This window comes from Gopherus flavomarginatus, chromosome 6 (genome assembly GCF_025201925.1).
Source record: "Gopherus flavomarginatus isolate rGopFla2 chromosome 6, rGopFla2.mat.asm, whole genome shotgun sequence".
Taxonomy (NCBI): Eukaryota; Metazoa; Chordata; order Testudines; family Testudinidae; genus Gopherus; species Gopherus flavomarginatus.
Genome location: NC_066622.1, coordinates 47,229,466 through 47,244,107, shown reverse-complemented (window position 1 = coordinate 47,244,107; position 14,642 = coordinate 47,229,466). Strand labels below are relative to the sequence as shown.

Genomic DNA, 14,642 nt, shown 5'->3' with positions numbered 1-14,642 from the left:
CTTGTCTAGGAAAGCGAGCACCTGGCTCACCTTCACGTTTTCCCATGTTGTACCAAGAAACACCAGCTGTGCTGTCACTAAATGGAAGGGGAAAAAGGAGCTGGCTGGAGCGCTTGGAGAGAGCACAGGGGGCTGCCAAAGGAAAATGAAGATAACTTTTGCTCGTCTGTACTAGGTCAAAGGCATGGAAAGACTGCTGTCTTCTTTCAGCCCAGTGCCCCGCAGACTGGCTGGTGTGATCACAGAAAGGGCTGAATGACGCAGGGGGATGAGTCATCGCTCTACTTTGTTGTCAGGGTAAGAGAAATAATAATAAAGGGACTCTGTAAACATAGGTAGGCTGGGATTGCCAAAGGGGCATTAGCCACCCACTCCCCCTAGAATTCCCTCCCCCCGGCCCTAGCGGTTTGGAGCTTTTCCCCCATCCATAAGCAAATCGGCTCCATTTGCAAGGTTTTATTTTAACCCCCATCCCTGGCAGTTCAGGCTGCTCCCTGGAAATCAAAGCCTTGTCCTTCCTGCCTGGTTTGGTACATCTCGTTACTCAGAAAGCTCCTGGAACGAGAGCTTCGCTGGCAACTGCCAGAGGGATGCACAAGGCAGATCAGCCTCCCTCTCGCGCTTGGGGCTTTGTGTCAGTAAACACAGTGGCTATGACTCAACGCAGCTGTGCAGTGCCACGGGGCCAGTTTAACAGGCGCTTTGCTGATCAGATCTAACTGAAGCCTCCTGCTGGGTCAGAGTTGGGGGGGAAGGCAGCCCCCTCCCCCCACTGGGGGGTGTCTGAGATGCTGTGAGATGTCTGAGATGCTCTGGGAAAGGTGGGACCTGACAGGCTTGGTGGTGCAAAGGCTTCAGCCTTGGTAAGAGGAGGACAGTGCTACTAACCAACTTCATGGGAGGCTCATTCATCCATGTTCTTTAAGAACTTTGCAATCCGTAGGCCTTATCCACACTGAAAGCTGGCAGTGGTTTAGCTAAAGCCAGTTAAACTGGTGCCCCCCCACCCTCACCCCGTGGATGCTTTTAAATGGGTTTGGTTGGGGGGAGGGGCTTCTGTCAATGTATCTGTCATAAACATACAGCTAAGGGTAGCATAAAATCCCTCTTTACCCTGTAAAGGGTTAATTCCTCTTTTACCTGTAAAGGGTTAGGTTAAGAAGCTCAGATAACCTGGTTGGCACCTGACTAAAAGGACCAATAAGGGGAGAAGGTACTTTCAAATCTGTGGGGGAACGTTTTTGTTTGTGTGTTTGTTTTGTTCTCTGGGAGTCAGCAAAGGAACCAGGGCAGGGCAAATACATCTCCCTACGCCATATCTGGACTAAGCATCTAGTATTGCAGAAATAGTAAGTAATAGCATAGAAATGCATTAGATTGTCTTTTGTTTTAACCTGTGAATTTTCTCTTTGATAAGAGGGAAGTTTATCCCTGTTTTTGTAACTTTAAAGTTTTGCCTAGAGAGGAAATCCTCCGTGTTTGGAAACTTTTTGTTACTCTGTAAAGTTATCTTCCATCCTGATTTTACAGAGGTGATTCTTTTATCTTTTTTTTTTTAAATAAAACTTCTGTTAAGAACCTGATTGTTTTTCAGTGTCCTAAAGACCCAGGGGGGTTGATCTGTGCTCACTTTGTAACCAATTGGTTAGGATATTATTCTCAAGCCTCCCCAGGAAAGGGGGTGTAGGGGCTTAGAGGGATATTTTGGGGAAGGCAGGGCTCCAAGTGGCCCTCCCTGAATGTTTATTTAAATCACTTGGTGGTGGCAGCGATCAAGGACAAGATGGAACTTGTGCCTTGGAAAAGTTTTAACCTAAGCTGGTAAAAATAAGTGTAGGGGGGTCTTTCATGTGGGTCCCCACATCTTTACCCCAGCGTTCAGAGTGGGGAAGGAACCCTGACAGTATCGTTGTGATCTGGAAGCACTTTACAATGCCTTTGCACTCATAACAAGGGGGAACCAGACCTAGAACATCTGATAACTAAGCAAGGGGTAACTGACACCAACATGCCCTAATGGGCATTTCCCAGCTCTATTTCCTAGAGTCTCCCATTTCCAAGCAAGACAAAGCTGTAAAAATAATCACATAACTGAGTTTGGGCCTTATGTTAGAGCCTCCTGGTGAGTCATTTCTTCCATCAATTCCCCGTATCTAGCCACTCGAAGACATTCTCCCAACCAAGCACTCGCCATAGGTTTGCACTGAGACTTTTAAAGGAAGAGGCAACTTCCCCCACTGTGCTGGGAGGAGAGGAAAAGGGGACTCACTCTGCCTCTTCTTCAAAACAAACAAAACTTCTGAGCCTGGCACTTCCTTTGCCTCTATTAATAGACAGTTGTTAAAATACATCTGTTGAAAAGACATTAGCGGTCGATTAAAAAATAATTACAAATGCCTCTGGAGGCCAGCCGGGGAGGAGAAAATATCCAGTCAAAAACGCTTAGGCCCAGATCCTCAAAACGTATTTAGGCTCCTAAATCCCATTGGTTTCAACTGAAGTTAAGAGCCTAAATATCTTTGGGGATCTGGCCCTTCACATTTACTGCTGGCTGTCTCTGCAGAGAAATACGTGAAGGGTATCCTCAAGTGCACTGTCCCCACCTGAAACAGGGAGCTCAATGAACTGCTTGTGTGTAACATGATTGAAATCAAGGGACTCATGGTATCACTGCCATTGTTATCACCACCTGCTATTGTTTCTATAGCAGCTAAAGTGTGCTAGGTCCTTTGCCATCCCTGAAATCAGCTGTGTTGGTCCACGGATTAATTTGGCCTGCATGCCCTGGAATAACTCCTCGCTCTCTTCATCTCTCCCTGCCAACCTGCATTTGTCACAGCCAGCCACTCAAGGAGCTGCCTTCGCTTTGGATTAGGCCGTCTGGTGCTGCAGGAGCCTTAAGGCGGGTCAGCACCTACCACCCGCTGCTGTCACTTGGCTCCTGCCGCAGCTTTGCGTGTCAGTTTCACCTGCCTTCCCAGAGGTCAATAGCTTGGGGAGTGATCGCTGCGGAGCAACGCTCTGCTCCCGCAGAATGAGGGGCTACTATCTAAATACCTCAGTGGGTCAATAAACCCTGCAGTCTGGTTTCCTTATCAATAGCCTGTTCTCTGATCCCATGAACTGGCATAAGGGTGAATCCAGAGAAGTAACCCAAACCCTTTTTTAAAAGGGCCTGATCATGAGTGACTCCCTGCCCAGTCCTCACAATTTACTGCTGCTCAGCCAGCCCTCACTCCTGGAATGGCTGAGCCCTAAACCAGAAAGAGGCAGTGTTGCCTAGTAGTCTGAGCAAAGGATGCAGAAACAGAAGGGGCCTGAGGTCCTCCTACCTCCATCCCCCACAACGGAGGCAATGATGCACTAGGTGACCTCTGGCATGTCACTTGAGCTCCCTGGACCTCCATCGAAAGGTCTATTAATCTAGAAGACTAGGCAAAAGCAGAACCTCCCCAACAGCTCAGATGCTGGAGCTTGGTGCTCGTGACATGTCAGTGTCAGGAAAAATGCTGGGAGAGAAAGAAAATTAGCTCCAGGCAGCGCCTTTGTCCATTTCCAGCTCCCTGCCTTCTTGCTTTCTCCCTCTTTGGCTCTCACCCATGAAATCAGGCTGGCCCAATATTGTAAAGCCACGGAAATACCCTTTCACTGGATTTACTCTGGCTGAAGGCAAGTTCTTCCAAAGCCATAACCCCGACCCTCCTGCCAGGTCTAAAAAGGGTTGGTCAGTCCTTCAGATCAGCTGAAACCCTGCTTCAATCCATCTCCTAGCAGAGGCCAGGATCTGGAGAGAAGGGAAATAAAGTTGACCCCAGCCCACTGTGCTTTCTCAGTTGGTTTCTTCTGGGATTTGGCCTGGAATTCTGAAGCCCATCATGGTCTGGTCCAAAGTGTTCCTGGGGCTAGAGTTGACGTAACTGGATCGGGTCTCCAGTGTGCAGCTGGTCCTCTGCAGGAACTGAAGGAAGTTCTCCTGTATGGAACCCTCCGGGCTGGAGAGACAGAGCTCTTGGCTCAAGGGTCTGTTGAGGCAGCTCCGCCTCAGCCTAGACAGCTCTTCCCGTATCTGGCGGTTCAGTAACCCATAGAAAAAAGGGTTGATAGCAAAGGAGGAGTAGGCGAGCCAGGTGACGACCGTCTCCCCATGGCCCCTGCCTGGGCTGAGAGAGTTAATGGAGCAGTATAAATGGAAGGAGAAGAATGGCAACCAGCAGCACAAGAATTGACCCACAATGAGGACCACAGTCATGGCAGCTTTTCCCCCTCCAAACATCCTCTCTGGGGACAGCCTGGGAGGCAGGTTTCTGGTAGTAATGATAGTGACTTGGCTGTTAATAGATTCCGATCGCTGCCGCGGGGCAGCGGTCCAAGAGGGGACGGGCACATGCTGCAAGGAGGCAATCCGGGCCACTTTGTAGATGCTGCAGTAGACAGCAAAGATGACCAAGGTAGGCAGGAAGAAGCAGAGGGTGCTGAAGACAATAACAAAGGCCTTCTTGTGGGCCCCAGGGCTCCAGGACACAGTGCACTTACTGGCACTCGTGGCCCCGTTGTCTTGAGGCCACCCCACCAATGCCAAGACTGTGACCAGGATCGACTTAATCCAGATGAAGACCACCACTGTGACTGCCAGCCCAACGGTCATCTTGACCTCGTACCGCATGGGGTGAATGATGTAGTAATATCTCTCCACGCTGATGACTGAGATGGTGAGGATGGAGGCGCTGATGAAGCAAATGTTCAAGAAGATTAAGGTCTGGCACTCTGCGATGCTGTAGATCACCCTGTTGAAGCAAGAGGAGCTGGAAATGATCCCCAGTGGCATCAGGAAGATGGCGGACAACAGATCCACCAGGCAGAGGTGGCAGACAAAGATGAACTTCCTCAGCAGAGGGGTCTTGAGGATGACCACCATCACTGCCACATTGGCAACCAAGGCTACGAGGTTCAGCAGGACCATGAAGAAAAGGCCAACAGCCTCCTGGAATTGGGACACCTCTGGTAGAGAGGAAGTGTCTAGCCCCTGAGTAGCGTTAAGCCCAGTTCTGTTTGCCATTGTGCCTCTGGGATACTCTGAGAGCTCCAGCACCTGGGAAGCAGGAACAAATTTCCAGTGTCTCCTAGTAGGAAATGTCACCACCCCCATCTTCTTCCCAGGTGGATCTTCTTCCCTGTGGGGAGAAGGGAGGGGAGCAAAACTGAGAAGTGTTGCAAGTGAGCAATGAGAATGTCTTGCAAGTGACTGTAACCCCGAACGACCCTGGGGATGACACTAGTACCTCACCTTTCTGCTCGTGCGGGGTTCCAAGGTTAGGTGCAACTTGGCAACTCCTGTTCTTCAAGCCAACAGAGACAGGCAAGATGCTAGAGGTGACATGCTACAGGGTGAGGCTTGGGGAGGAATTGCAAGCCAAGCTAGGAGAGCCTTGTCAGTGCCAAAACAGCTCTCTCTTCCACTGCCCCAGTGCAGGGCTCCAAGCTGGTTGTCTACTAGCAAGGAGGGCAGAGAGGATGTCTGGCTGCCAGAAACCAGCAGCCACTAGCAGGAGCAGATCAGTCTGTCCAGGTATGGGTAACCCCCACCCCAGCGAGTGCCTCAATCCAGAGCTGGAGGGAGTTTGAGAACAAAGCAGGCTCCATCCCTACCCATGGCTTCTCCACTGAGATTGCCATTGAGGGGGCAAATTGTGCCTGTTGCTTTGTGCTGTGGATACCTGTCCATTAAGAACTGTCCTGGAACCAGCTGCTTCTCCTACACAGATGGCCACGCAGTCATAACACGGGGCCATAGCCTATTGTGTTCAGGAGGCGACCATGTTGGGTCCTTCGCCACCCACCGCACAACATTTGAGTCACATACTGAGTATTGTATCACTGCTAGGGCCTAATTAAACATTGCTTCAGGCTCCTCATCAGTAAACACTCAACCTGGATTGGAACAGGGACCTCGACCACAAGCCCCAATTCCCAGAGACATTTCTCTGGTTTTCCATTGGAAGTGAAAGGAGACAAATAAGAGGGATAAGATAAACGTCTATAAAATAATGACTGGAATGGAGAAGGAAGATCAGGAGAGTCTGTCCTCTCTGCCTCATGACACAAGAACCAGGTGACATTCAACAAAACTGAAAAGTGGGAAATTCAAAACCAATCAATAGACCAATCAATCTTTTCCACAGAGTATGCAATTAGCCAGTGGAAGTCATTGCCACAGGAAGTCATGGGGGCTTCACTAATATAGCAATACTAAAAAAGGGATTGGACACTTACATGGATAACGAGATCCAGAGTTATCACATATGAGAACACACATTCTGCACAGCTATTGAACCTCATACTTCAGGGCTTAAGCCAGTCTCTAAATACACTGGCTGAGGTGGTTTCCTGCACCTTCCTCTAGTAGAGACAGGACACTGAGCTAGATGGCTTGGATCCCCATCTGACAATTGCAATGCTCCTATGGTGGTGAATTCAGGGCATGGCTCTCCCCACAGCCTCGTTCCGGCTTTAAGGCTGCTGTATTTGGTAGTTTCTTCCTACACCCAATTTTGATTTCTTCTAACAACCCCAAGCTTGTGGTGACTGGCCAGTGCCGAATGGGATGGCTCTGTTTCCAGGGCAGCTAGACGTTTGCGCCCATGACTCCTCGGGCTTTGGATGGAGTTGGCACCACGAGCACTGGGGAGGGGACAACTGGGGGAAATCCATGGGCTGCTCCTTCTACCCCAGGGGGCACAGATGGCTCCAAACTGGATAGGCCGGGTCATGACCTTGGCCTTGCACTCTGTCCCCCTCCACCAGTTGTGTGCAGCAGGCCGCTGGGAAGCCCTGACTCCTCCCTGAGCCCGATTGGCCATCTAGTGCTGGGGGAGCCGGCCCTTTGTGCAAAGCAAAGAACCCCTCTTTCACTGTGTGGGGGGGACTGGAGCAAAGGCAGCTAGGCCTCCTCCCCACAGGCAAACTCAGTGCTAGGGGAGCTTTTGCACTGACAGCCCTGCTGAGCGACCCCCCCCTTGTTTACCCACACGAGCCCAGCCCAGGGAGTGGCAGCCCCTGGCGCCTCACTTCCCGCAGCATCCCATTGGTAGGGACGGTGCCAGTGCTCGCTGAAGCACTTGCCTGTGGGGCCCCTTCTCTGCTGGCAAACTCTCCACCAGCATGAGCCTGGGGGCAGATCAAGCCCCTGTTGTCCGGATGTTGCCCATCTGAATCCCACACCCACACTGAGTGGTGTCTCTCCCGTGGGCTCTGGCAGCAGAGGCAGTGCCCAGCAGGGCCGGAGCCTAGCAAGGAATTTGGTGTGGGGGCTCCAGGGGGCTCCATGAAGCTGCAGGACTGGAGGGCCATGGCAGGGCACTTAACACCAGGCTAAGGGCAGCCCGGCCCTCTGGGAGAGAGAGGCCCAGAAGGGCTGTACAAATGCACGCAAATCCAGCCTCAGGAGAGGCCAGTAAATCAGTCATTCAGGGAGCTTCCCCTTGGGCTGGTGATGGAGTTTCTGCCTTCAAGCACAGAGTCTCCTTCACCCATTGGTCCGCATTAACCATTGCTAACCCTGAGCTCATTTGGGAGCAGCTTGTGGCTGGCCTTCGAAGCCAGCTGTTTGGCTTGGGCCCAGCCAGGCACGTGGCAGGTTCTGGTTCTGGACTGGAGCAGCACGATGCTTATGAGCTGCTGCCAATCCTCTGGTCACAGCTCAGAACTGGCTTGCTGGGAGCATTCTCCAACAGCTCCCCTAGGCTGGGCAGCAGGACCCTCCCACCATGAGCCCTGCAGAGAGAATACAGAATGCGGGTGACCACAGCCAAAGCCCAAGCCATTCAAAATCCACCCCCCTGCTCTATAACAGCATGCTCAGCATTTCAGATCCCTTTCTCTCTGCTCTCCTTCAATGCTTCCCTAGAACACTCCTGGGCACTACCTAGTCCGGTGGACAGGGAACCTGCCTGGGCCTCAGGAGATCTATTCCCAGCAATGCCACTGGTAGGGGGCTGGACTTGATGAGCTCTCAAGGTGTCCTCCAGCCCTACATTGCTATGGTTGTAAGTCACTCTGTGACTCAGTTTCCCCATCAGTAACATGGGGAGTATGAGCCTTTACCGTCCTTACAAAGGGCTTTGAGATCTCTGGATGAAAAGCACCAGAGGAGAGCACCGAGCTTCCCCTCACAAAACACTGGTGCAAGAGCAGTCTGTCTCGCTGCGAAGGGCCCAGTCTACACTGGATAGGGTTTGCGGGTATAGCTACACGGCTCCAGCTACAGCACTGAGCCCTCCCAGCGGAGACGCAGCTTTCCACAAGAGTGCTCAGACCAGTTCCCCGGATGAAGTAGCCTAGACCAGCCAAAGCAATTATTTTGCTGCTATAACTGTGTCTACACTAGGGCTCTTGCCAGTATAGACATGTCTAAGATATCCCTCCAACCAACATTACTAGCTAGTTTCACATCTAGCCCTGGCCTAAGGCAAAGCCCATGTCTGTGCCAGGTCAGTGGCTCCCTTTCCAAATCCCAGTGGTAAATGTACCTTGTTTGCCTCCAGATCTCTCCACCACCCCCTCCACTAATCTGCTCCTAATCCCAGAACGCATTTGGGACACAAATTACGTGAAACAGTCTGCAAAGAAGGGCCAGATCCCTTGATCGGGAGGCGCCAAGGGTCTGGCAAGATCAGGCCCCAGCCTGCCATTGTCATTTAATAAGAGAATGAATCCCCTCCCCCCCCCTTCTCCTGGCAGGAGGTGGGTAACTCACCAGACTTGAATGCACCTGGAGACTCTTGGGAGGCTGGCACCTAGGCTGGCTTCTCCCGCTGGCCAGTGGGGTCCTCATCTTGGCTCTGTCAGGTGAGCAACTTTTACCCCTCTGATCCAATACACGCTGTGGTGGCTTCAGCTCTCTCCCTGCCCCTGGGATCAAGGTGGGCTTCACTGTCCCATGCTACAGCACACCCCACTCCTGGTGGGGACATGAATGATCAAAGACCTCCTGAAGCAAGGCGGCCGGTGTCTCACCTCCATGTGCTCGCTTGGCTTATGGCATCAGAGTCCCTCTGGCTCACCGTGCCAGTGTGTGTGTGGGGAGGTGGGGGGTCCACTGTCCCAGCCCCTGAAGCTGGGATGATGGAAGGCCTCACAGCATCCTGTGGGGAAGGAGTGGGCACATCTATCTGGCAGAGGTCCCCTTTCTCCCCCCTCTGGATGGGTGCCGGGAGGCTACTGCTGCCGCGCTGTGCTGTGGATGGCACAGGCTGTCACATCTGGTCTTTGCCTGGCCTTTTAAAGCACTGTCATTCATACAGAGAATTCTACTGGGTCCTAAGCAGCCTCAGCTTTCAGCCCCACACCTGGGCCCGGGCTGCCCCCTCACTGCGCTGCCAGGATGGGGGGCAAAGCAAAGGCCTCACCTCTGGGGCGCCACCCCTGCAGGGGAGAGGATCAGGGCCAGCCCTTGCACACAGCCAGGCCATGCATCACCTAAAGCAGCCAAATACTGGGGGGGCAAGGTGCCTGTGGCTGTGGGGATGGAGGCTTAGGAAGGGATGAGGAGCTGGGCTCAGGCTGCAGCCAGTACAATCCTGCTGTCCCCCAGCTTGGAGCACTCTGCCCAGACTCCTCTTTCTAGCTGTAGGGGACGCTATGTTATTTTAAGAGTTCCTGGCATCCAAGCAGGTCTCCTCTAATCCCAGCCTGGGCAGAGGGTCCCAGGTGTCTGGGTTAGGGAGCCCACTCTCTACTCTAGCTAGGCAGGGCCTAGCAGCCCAGGGGTTCCCTGCTCCCTGAGCCCATCAGGGCATGTGGCCCAGGACCCCTACCACCCAGAGACGACCTCCCCAGTCAGATCATAGGACAAGCTCTGCCACTGAGGGGACCAGCCCAGGGAGACCGATCCAGGCAGTGGAAACTTGCTATCTGTCTGTCCTGTCCCCTAGAGGATCGGGGTACACACAACGTGCAGATCAGGGGCAAGGTTTTCCTACATGGCCAGTGATTTTAGTGGCCTGCCTTGAGATGCTATCAAGGGGCCTGACTCTAAGTGCTGAGCACCCACCTTCTGAAAATCATGCCTTCTTCAGGTATCTCCAAGTGGGCCCCCAAAACCAGAGGTGCCCAGAATCATGGGTCACTTCAGACAGGGAGAAAGATGTCAATGGCTGTTAACGGGTCGTGGGCAAAGGGGAAGAGTGACTAGTGGCTAGAGCAGCACGACTTGGGGTGGGGTGAGGTCGAGCCTTAGCTCTGCCACTGATCTATAACGACCTTGAGCAAGTCACTTCCCACTCTTCTAACACAGGAATTTGGGTTTTCAGAACCCATGGCCAGCACGGCTGAAGGCCAAAGGGGGAGAAGGTGGCTATGAAAGCTGAAGCCTCATGGAGGGGGAGCTTCAGCTGGATACATTTTGCCTGCCCCATCTTAACCATTCTTAGTCCTCCTATTCCCTCAGCCAAGCCAAATGCTTCCTGGGACCCAACCCCTTTGTGGAGGTGTGTCATACATTCCCCTCAGGCGTGCCCGAGAGGCAAGGGCTCCCCACCCAGCCACCCCCCTGTGGCAGCACCCACAAAATATACTAGTTTAGTGCCTGTCATTATGTCTTCCCCCAATGGCTGGGCCCAGCAAATGCAACAACCAGCCACACAGACGACGATTACTACTTCAGCTAGAGTGGGAGAAGCTTGTGCTTTAGGTGAAGGTCCCAGGTTCAGTCCTCGTTCGTGGCAGTGGCAAGAGGAGACAGCTGCTGTCCAGAACAGAGATCGCAGTTTCCATGAAGGGGCTTGGGGGAAGCTGCAGGAAGCCTGGGATCAGCTGAATAACCAGGCCAGATCCTCAGTTACTGCGGATTGCTGGAGCTCCATGCCCTGATTTCAGACTACGTCCTTTTCCACCAGCAGAAGATCTGGCCCAATTATGTCTAAGTAAAAATGACTTCCAGAGCCATCTGGAAGGATCAGCCCTTCTCTACAGAGCAGAGGCTTTAATGATTGGAACAAGACCTGTTCCTCATCCCCCATGACTCAGGGCCCATGATGGAAGAAAAGGCACATTTAGTCCCACACCGGTGGGAGCCGGGGAGAGGTTCCTTATTCCCGAGTAGCAGCCGTGTTAGTCTGTATCCGCAAAAAGAACAGGAGTACTTGTGGCACCTTAGAGACTAACACATTTATTTCAGCATGAGCTTTCGTGGGCTAGAGCCCACTTGTTTGGATGCATAGAATGGAACACACAGACTGAGATATTTATACATACAGAGAACATGGAAAGGTGGAAGTAGCCATACCAACTGTAAGAGGCCAATCAATTGAGATGAGCTATCAGCAGCAGGAGAAAAAAAACCTTTGAAGTGATAATCGAGATGACCCATAGAAGGTGTGAGGAGAACTTAACATGGGGAAATAAGAGTCACGAGTTTACATTGCAGCCATTAGCTTGTTTACAAGATTTTTTTTCAAGGGAACCCATTATTCTCAGGGAGTTTTACCTCTGGATTTTATGGCCCTGGAGCAGCTGGAGGCCAAGATTGGATTGGTTGGCCAGCCGAACAAGGTGGCGGGTGGTGCGGCTGACTAGATTTTTGCTCCCATTGTCAAGTGCTATCATGTTATTGAGGGAACAAAGTGACTGATGGCAGCAGGCCCAAGAAACCACTTGTAGCAAAAGAACAGCCAGCAGCCTTATACGCCACACTGATATTGACAAGAGAGGGCATGGGGGGGGGGGGGCAGTCCTTATATCTGAATTAGGGCCAAGGCCGGTGTAACCACTAGGTGAACTAGGCGGCCGCCTGGGGTGCCAAGATTTGGGGGCGCCAAAAAGCGGTGCCCAGAAATTTTTTTTAGACTATTGCTTAGGGGCCTACAGCCATCCTTTGAGCCACACGGCAGGGCCGGGAAACAGCAGCAGCAACGCGGCCTCTCCTGCCCCATGTTGGGCTACGCTCTCCGCCTGTCCCTGCTGCCACAGAGGCTGCCGCCACCCTGGGCTCAGGCTGCCCGGCTCCCCGAGCAGCTCCCGGTTCCTGCTGCTCTCAGCTGGCAGGTGCGGGGCCCTAGCCGAGCCCAGACCCTTGCGTCTCCTCCGCGGCAGCGCCCCCCACCTGTGTCCTCCCGGGTGGCGGCAGCAGCCGGGGAACCTGAGAGGAGGAGTGGCTCCCAGGCAAGCAGGGGAGACTCCGAGATGAAGAGGCTGCTGGCCCTGGCATGGCCCAAGCACTGGAGACTGACAGGTACGTGCCCCTGCCCCTGCCCCATCCTGGCACCGCCTCCCCACCAGCCCAGTGTTACTGCCCCACCAACCTCAGTGCCCTGCCCCATACTGTCAGCCACCCCAAGTTCACTGTGATACCAGCACCCTTGGCAAAGGGCCCCGTGATCTTCACAAACAGCTGTCACCACAGGCCTGACAAACTCACTGCACCTCACACGGGTCTTACAGGGCACTTATCCACAAAGAGGAACGTGGAAGGGATCTACACAAGGCTGGTAACTTGTCAAAAGTGAGAATCTTTGTGAGATGTGTGCATGGGTAATATTGAAGGAATAATGCATTTACCTTAAAAGCCTGCTTTATAGACTTGGAGTAGAAATTAGTTACCAGGTGATAATGGCCCTTTGGGGCAAGGGGGATTTGTCTCCCTGCCTAACCTGGCTGGTGATGCAATGCAAGGCTCAATTGTTTAGCTTTGCACAATAGTAAGACTTTGAATGGGACACCATCAGAGGCAATGGCAAACAACTGAAACGCCTTAAAGGTAAAAAAAGAAACATTACAACAGCTGTTACCCGTTCTGACAGGCTGTTTATAATACTAAGTTTACTAGTTTTCGGAGGTTGTCGGGAGTGGTGGGGGTGGGGTGGCACAAGGTGGAAGTTTCGCGTAGGGCGCAAAATATCTTTGCACCGGCCCTGATTAGGGCCCAGATGCAATTAGCACTATGATCTCGTTCCACTGCTCCAAAGATACTTGCTCTCATTAAAGATTTACAGGGTCAATAGGGAAAGGGTCAGAACTGAGGGGCACTGGCAGAGCAGAGTGGGGGTGGAGCTGGCTTCCGACGGCTTGGTCAGCATCCACTTCCTGAGCACAAAAACTGGACTGTGCGTGGATCGGACAGTGGGGACCTGCCCCTTTGGCTGCTGCTATGGGAAACAGCACATAGACACAGCCTTGTGCCCACAGGTGTGCTTGTGCAGACACAATGCAGCAGGAATGCACTATGCAAACATCATGGCAGGCCCCTCATGCCTACACTTTGCTGGGGCAGGGAAGAGCCTCTGGTATCTCCCCAGCTCTGCTTCCCCCAGAAGCCACCCAGCCCTGGAGAGCCAGAGGGACAGGCCATGAGAGGATGCGAGAGCAGCTCCAAGCAGGCCAGGGGAGGCACTGGAGAAGTGTGTGAGATACAGATGCCCCAGGCTCTCTTTGCAGCGCTCCCTGGAACACAACTCCTCACGCTGGAACACTCCTTCCAGCCAGGGCAGCTGCTGGAGGCTGGCAAGGCCATCAGAGCCTGGGTGAAATCCTGGCTCTCCCAGCTCAAGGGGAGGTTTGTCATTGATTTCAAGGGGGCGAGATTTCATCCTGGGGCTCCTCAGTGCTCTTGGGTGCTCAGATACCCACAGTGGCAAATCCCCCATGCTGAGCCCTGCCCTGGAAGCTTCAGCCCTGACCCGACCTTCAGGTATCTGTGAGCCCGAGGCTGGGCTACTGCAGCTGGTTAGATCTGGGATAGATACACCCCCAAAGTGCAGCAGCCTGGCTGCATAGCCCCACCACGCTGCTCTGCAACAGCCTGTGCCCTGTAGTTCAAAGCCCTTGATGGACCTGGCCCTGGCTGGCTGAGACAGGCCTTAGCCTCCAGGACCTGCCAGGCCAGCCACCTTCCACCTCCCAGTGGAAGCTCATCAGTGCAGATGGAGCTTTCCTGGGGGCTGGCCCTAGACTCTGGAAATTGCCTGTGTAGGAGATCAGAGCGGGCCTGGACTCAGAACACAATGCACAGCTCAGACAGAGGCCATGCTAGCACTGCAGAGTTAACCCAGGTCAGCTACGCCCTCTCGAGTTAGCCTGGCTCAAGCAAGAGCAGCCATGTCCAGAGTGATTGCGAGTGGGGCTAACACGAGCCAAAGCCCATCCCACCGGAGTTCTGGGTTCATGGGTGTGGACGGCACTCGCTGTGGAACAACCCTCAAGGGACAACTCGAGTTACCTGCAGCGAAGATAAGCCTGTGGCTTCCCCTCAGCCAGATCTTCCCACAGATGCCCAGAGCTCCGAGCCAATCCAGTTCCTTCCCCACCAGGCCAGCAAGGAAGAGCGAGATAGATTGTTATTGTTTTCTGGCCTAGCAATTACTGCCTCGGTGCAGGATACTATGGTGATGGCAGCCATATAAGTAGCCAGATTAGATAAGGGAATATGTCTCTTTAGTTTACTTTGCACAAATTAACCGCTCAGACCCGGACTTGGGAGATTTGCGATGAGTGTATCAGCCCCGCCCCACTTCCCTGCTCTTGTTTCTGGCCCCCCAATTCCTCCTCCTGTTCCTCTCAGCACCTGCTGATCCCATGTCCCATTGCTCCCCTCATACTTCTCCCAGCACCAGTGTTTCTAACGGGCCCCCCTGGCCTCCTCCCTGTTCCTG

At 53.1% G+C, this 14,642-nt stretch overlaps 1 protein-coding gene across 1 annotated transcript; it reads right to left on the bottom strand.

Moving 5' to 3' along the window:
* Positions 1 to 2,332: 2,332 nt before the first annotated feature.
* GPR62 (G protein-coupled receptor 62) lies at positions 2,333 to 9,230 on the bottom strand. Its single transcript, XM_050958718.1, has 2 exons — positions 8,753 to 9,230; positions 2,333 to 5,171 (listed from the first exon to the last, which is right to left on the bottom strand). Exon 2 carries the CDS (start codon positions 5,144 to 5,146, stop codon positions 3,830 to 3,832), a length of 1,317 nt encoding a protein of 438 aa, XP_050814675.1. The 5' UTR covers positions 5,147 to 5,171; positions 8,753 to 9,230; the 3' UTR covers positions 2,333 to 3,829.
* Between the last annotated feature and the right edge of the window lie 5,412 nt (positions 9,231 to 14,642).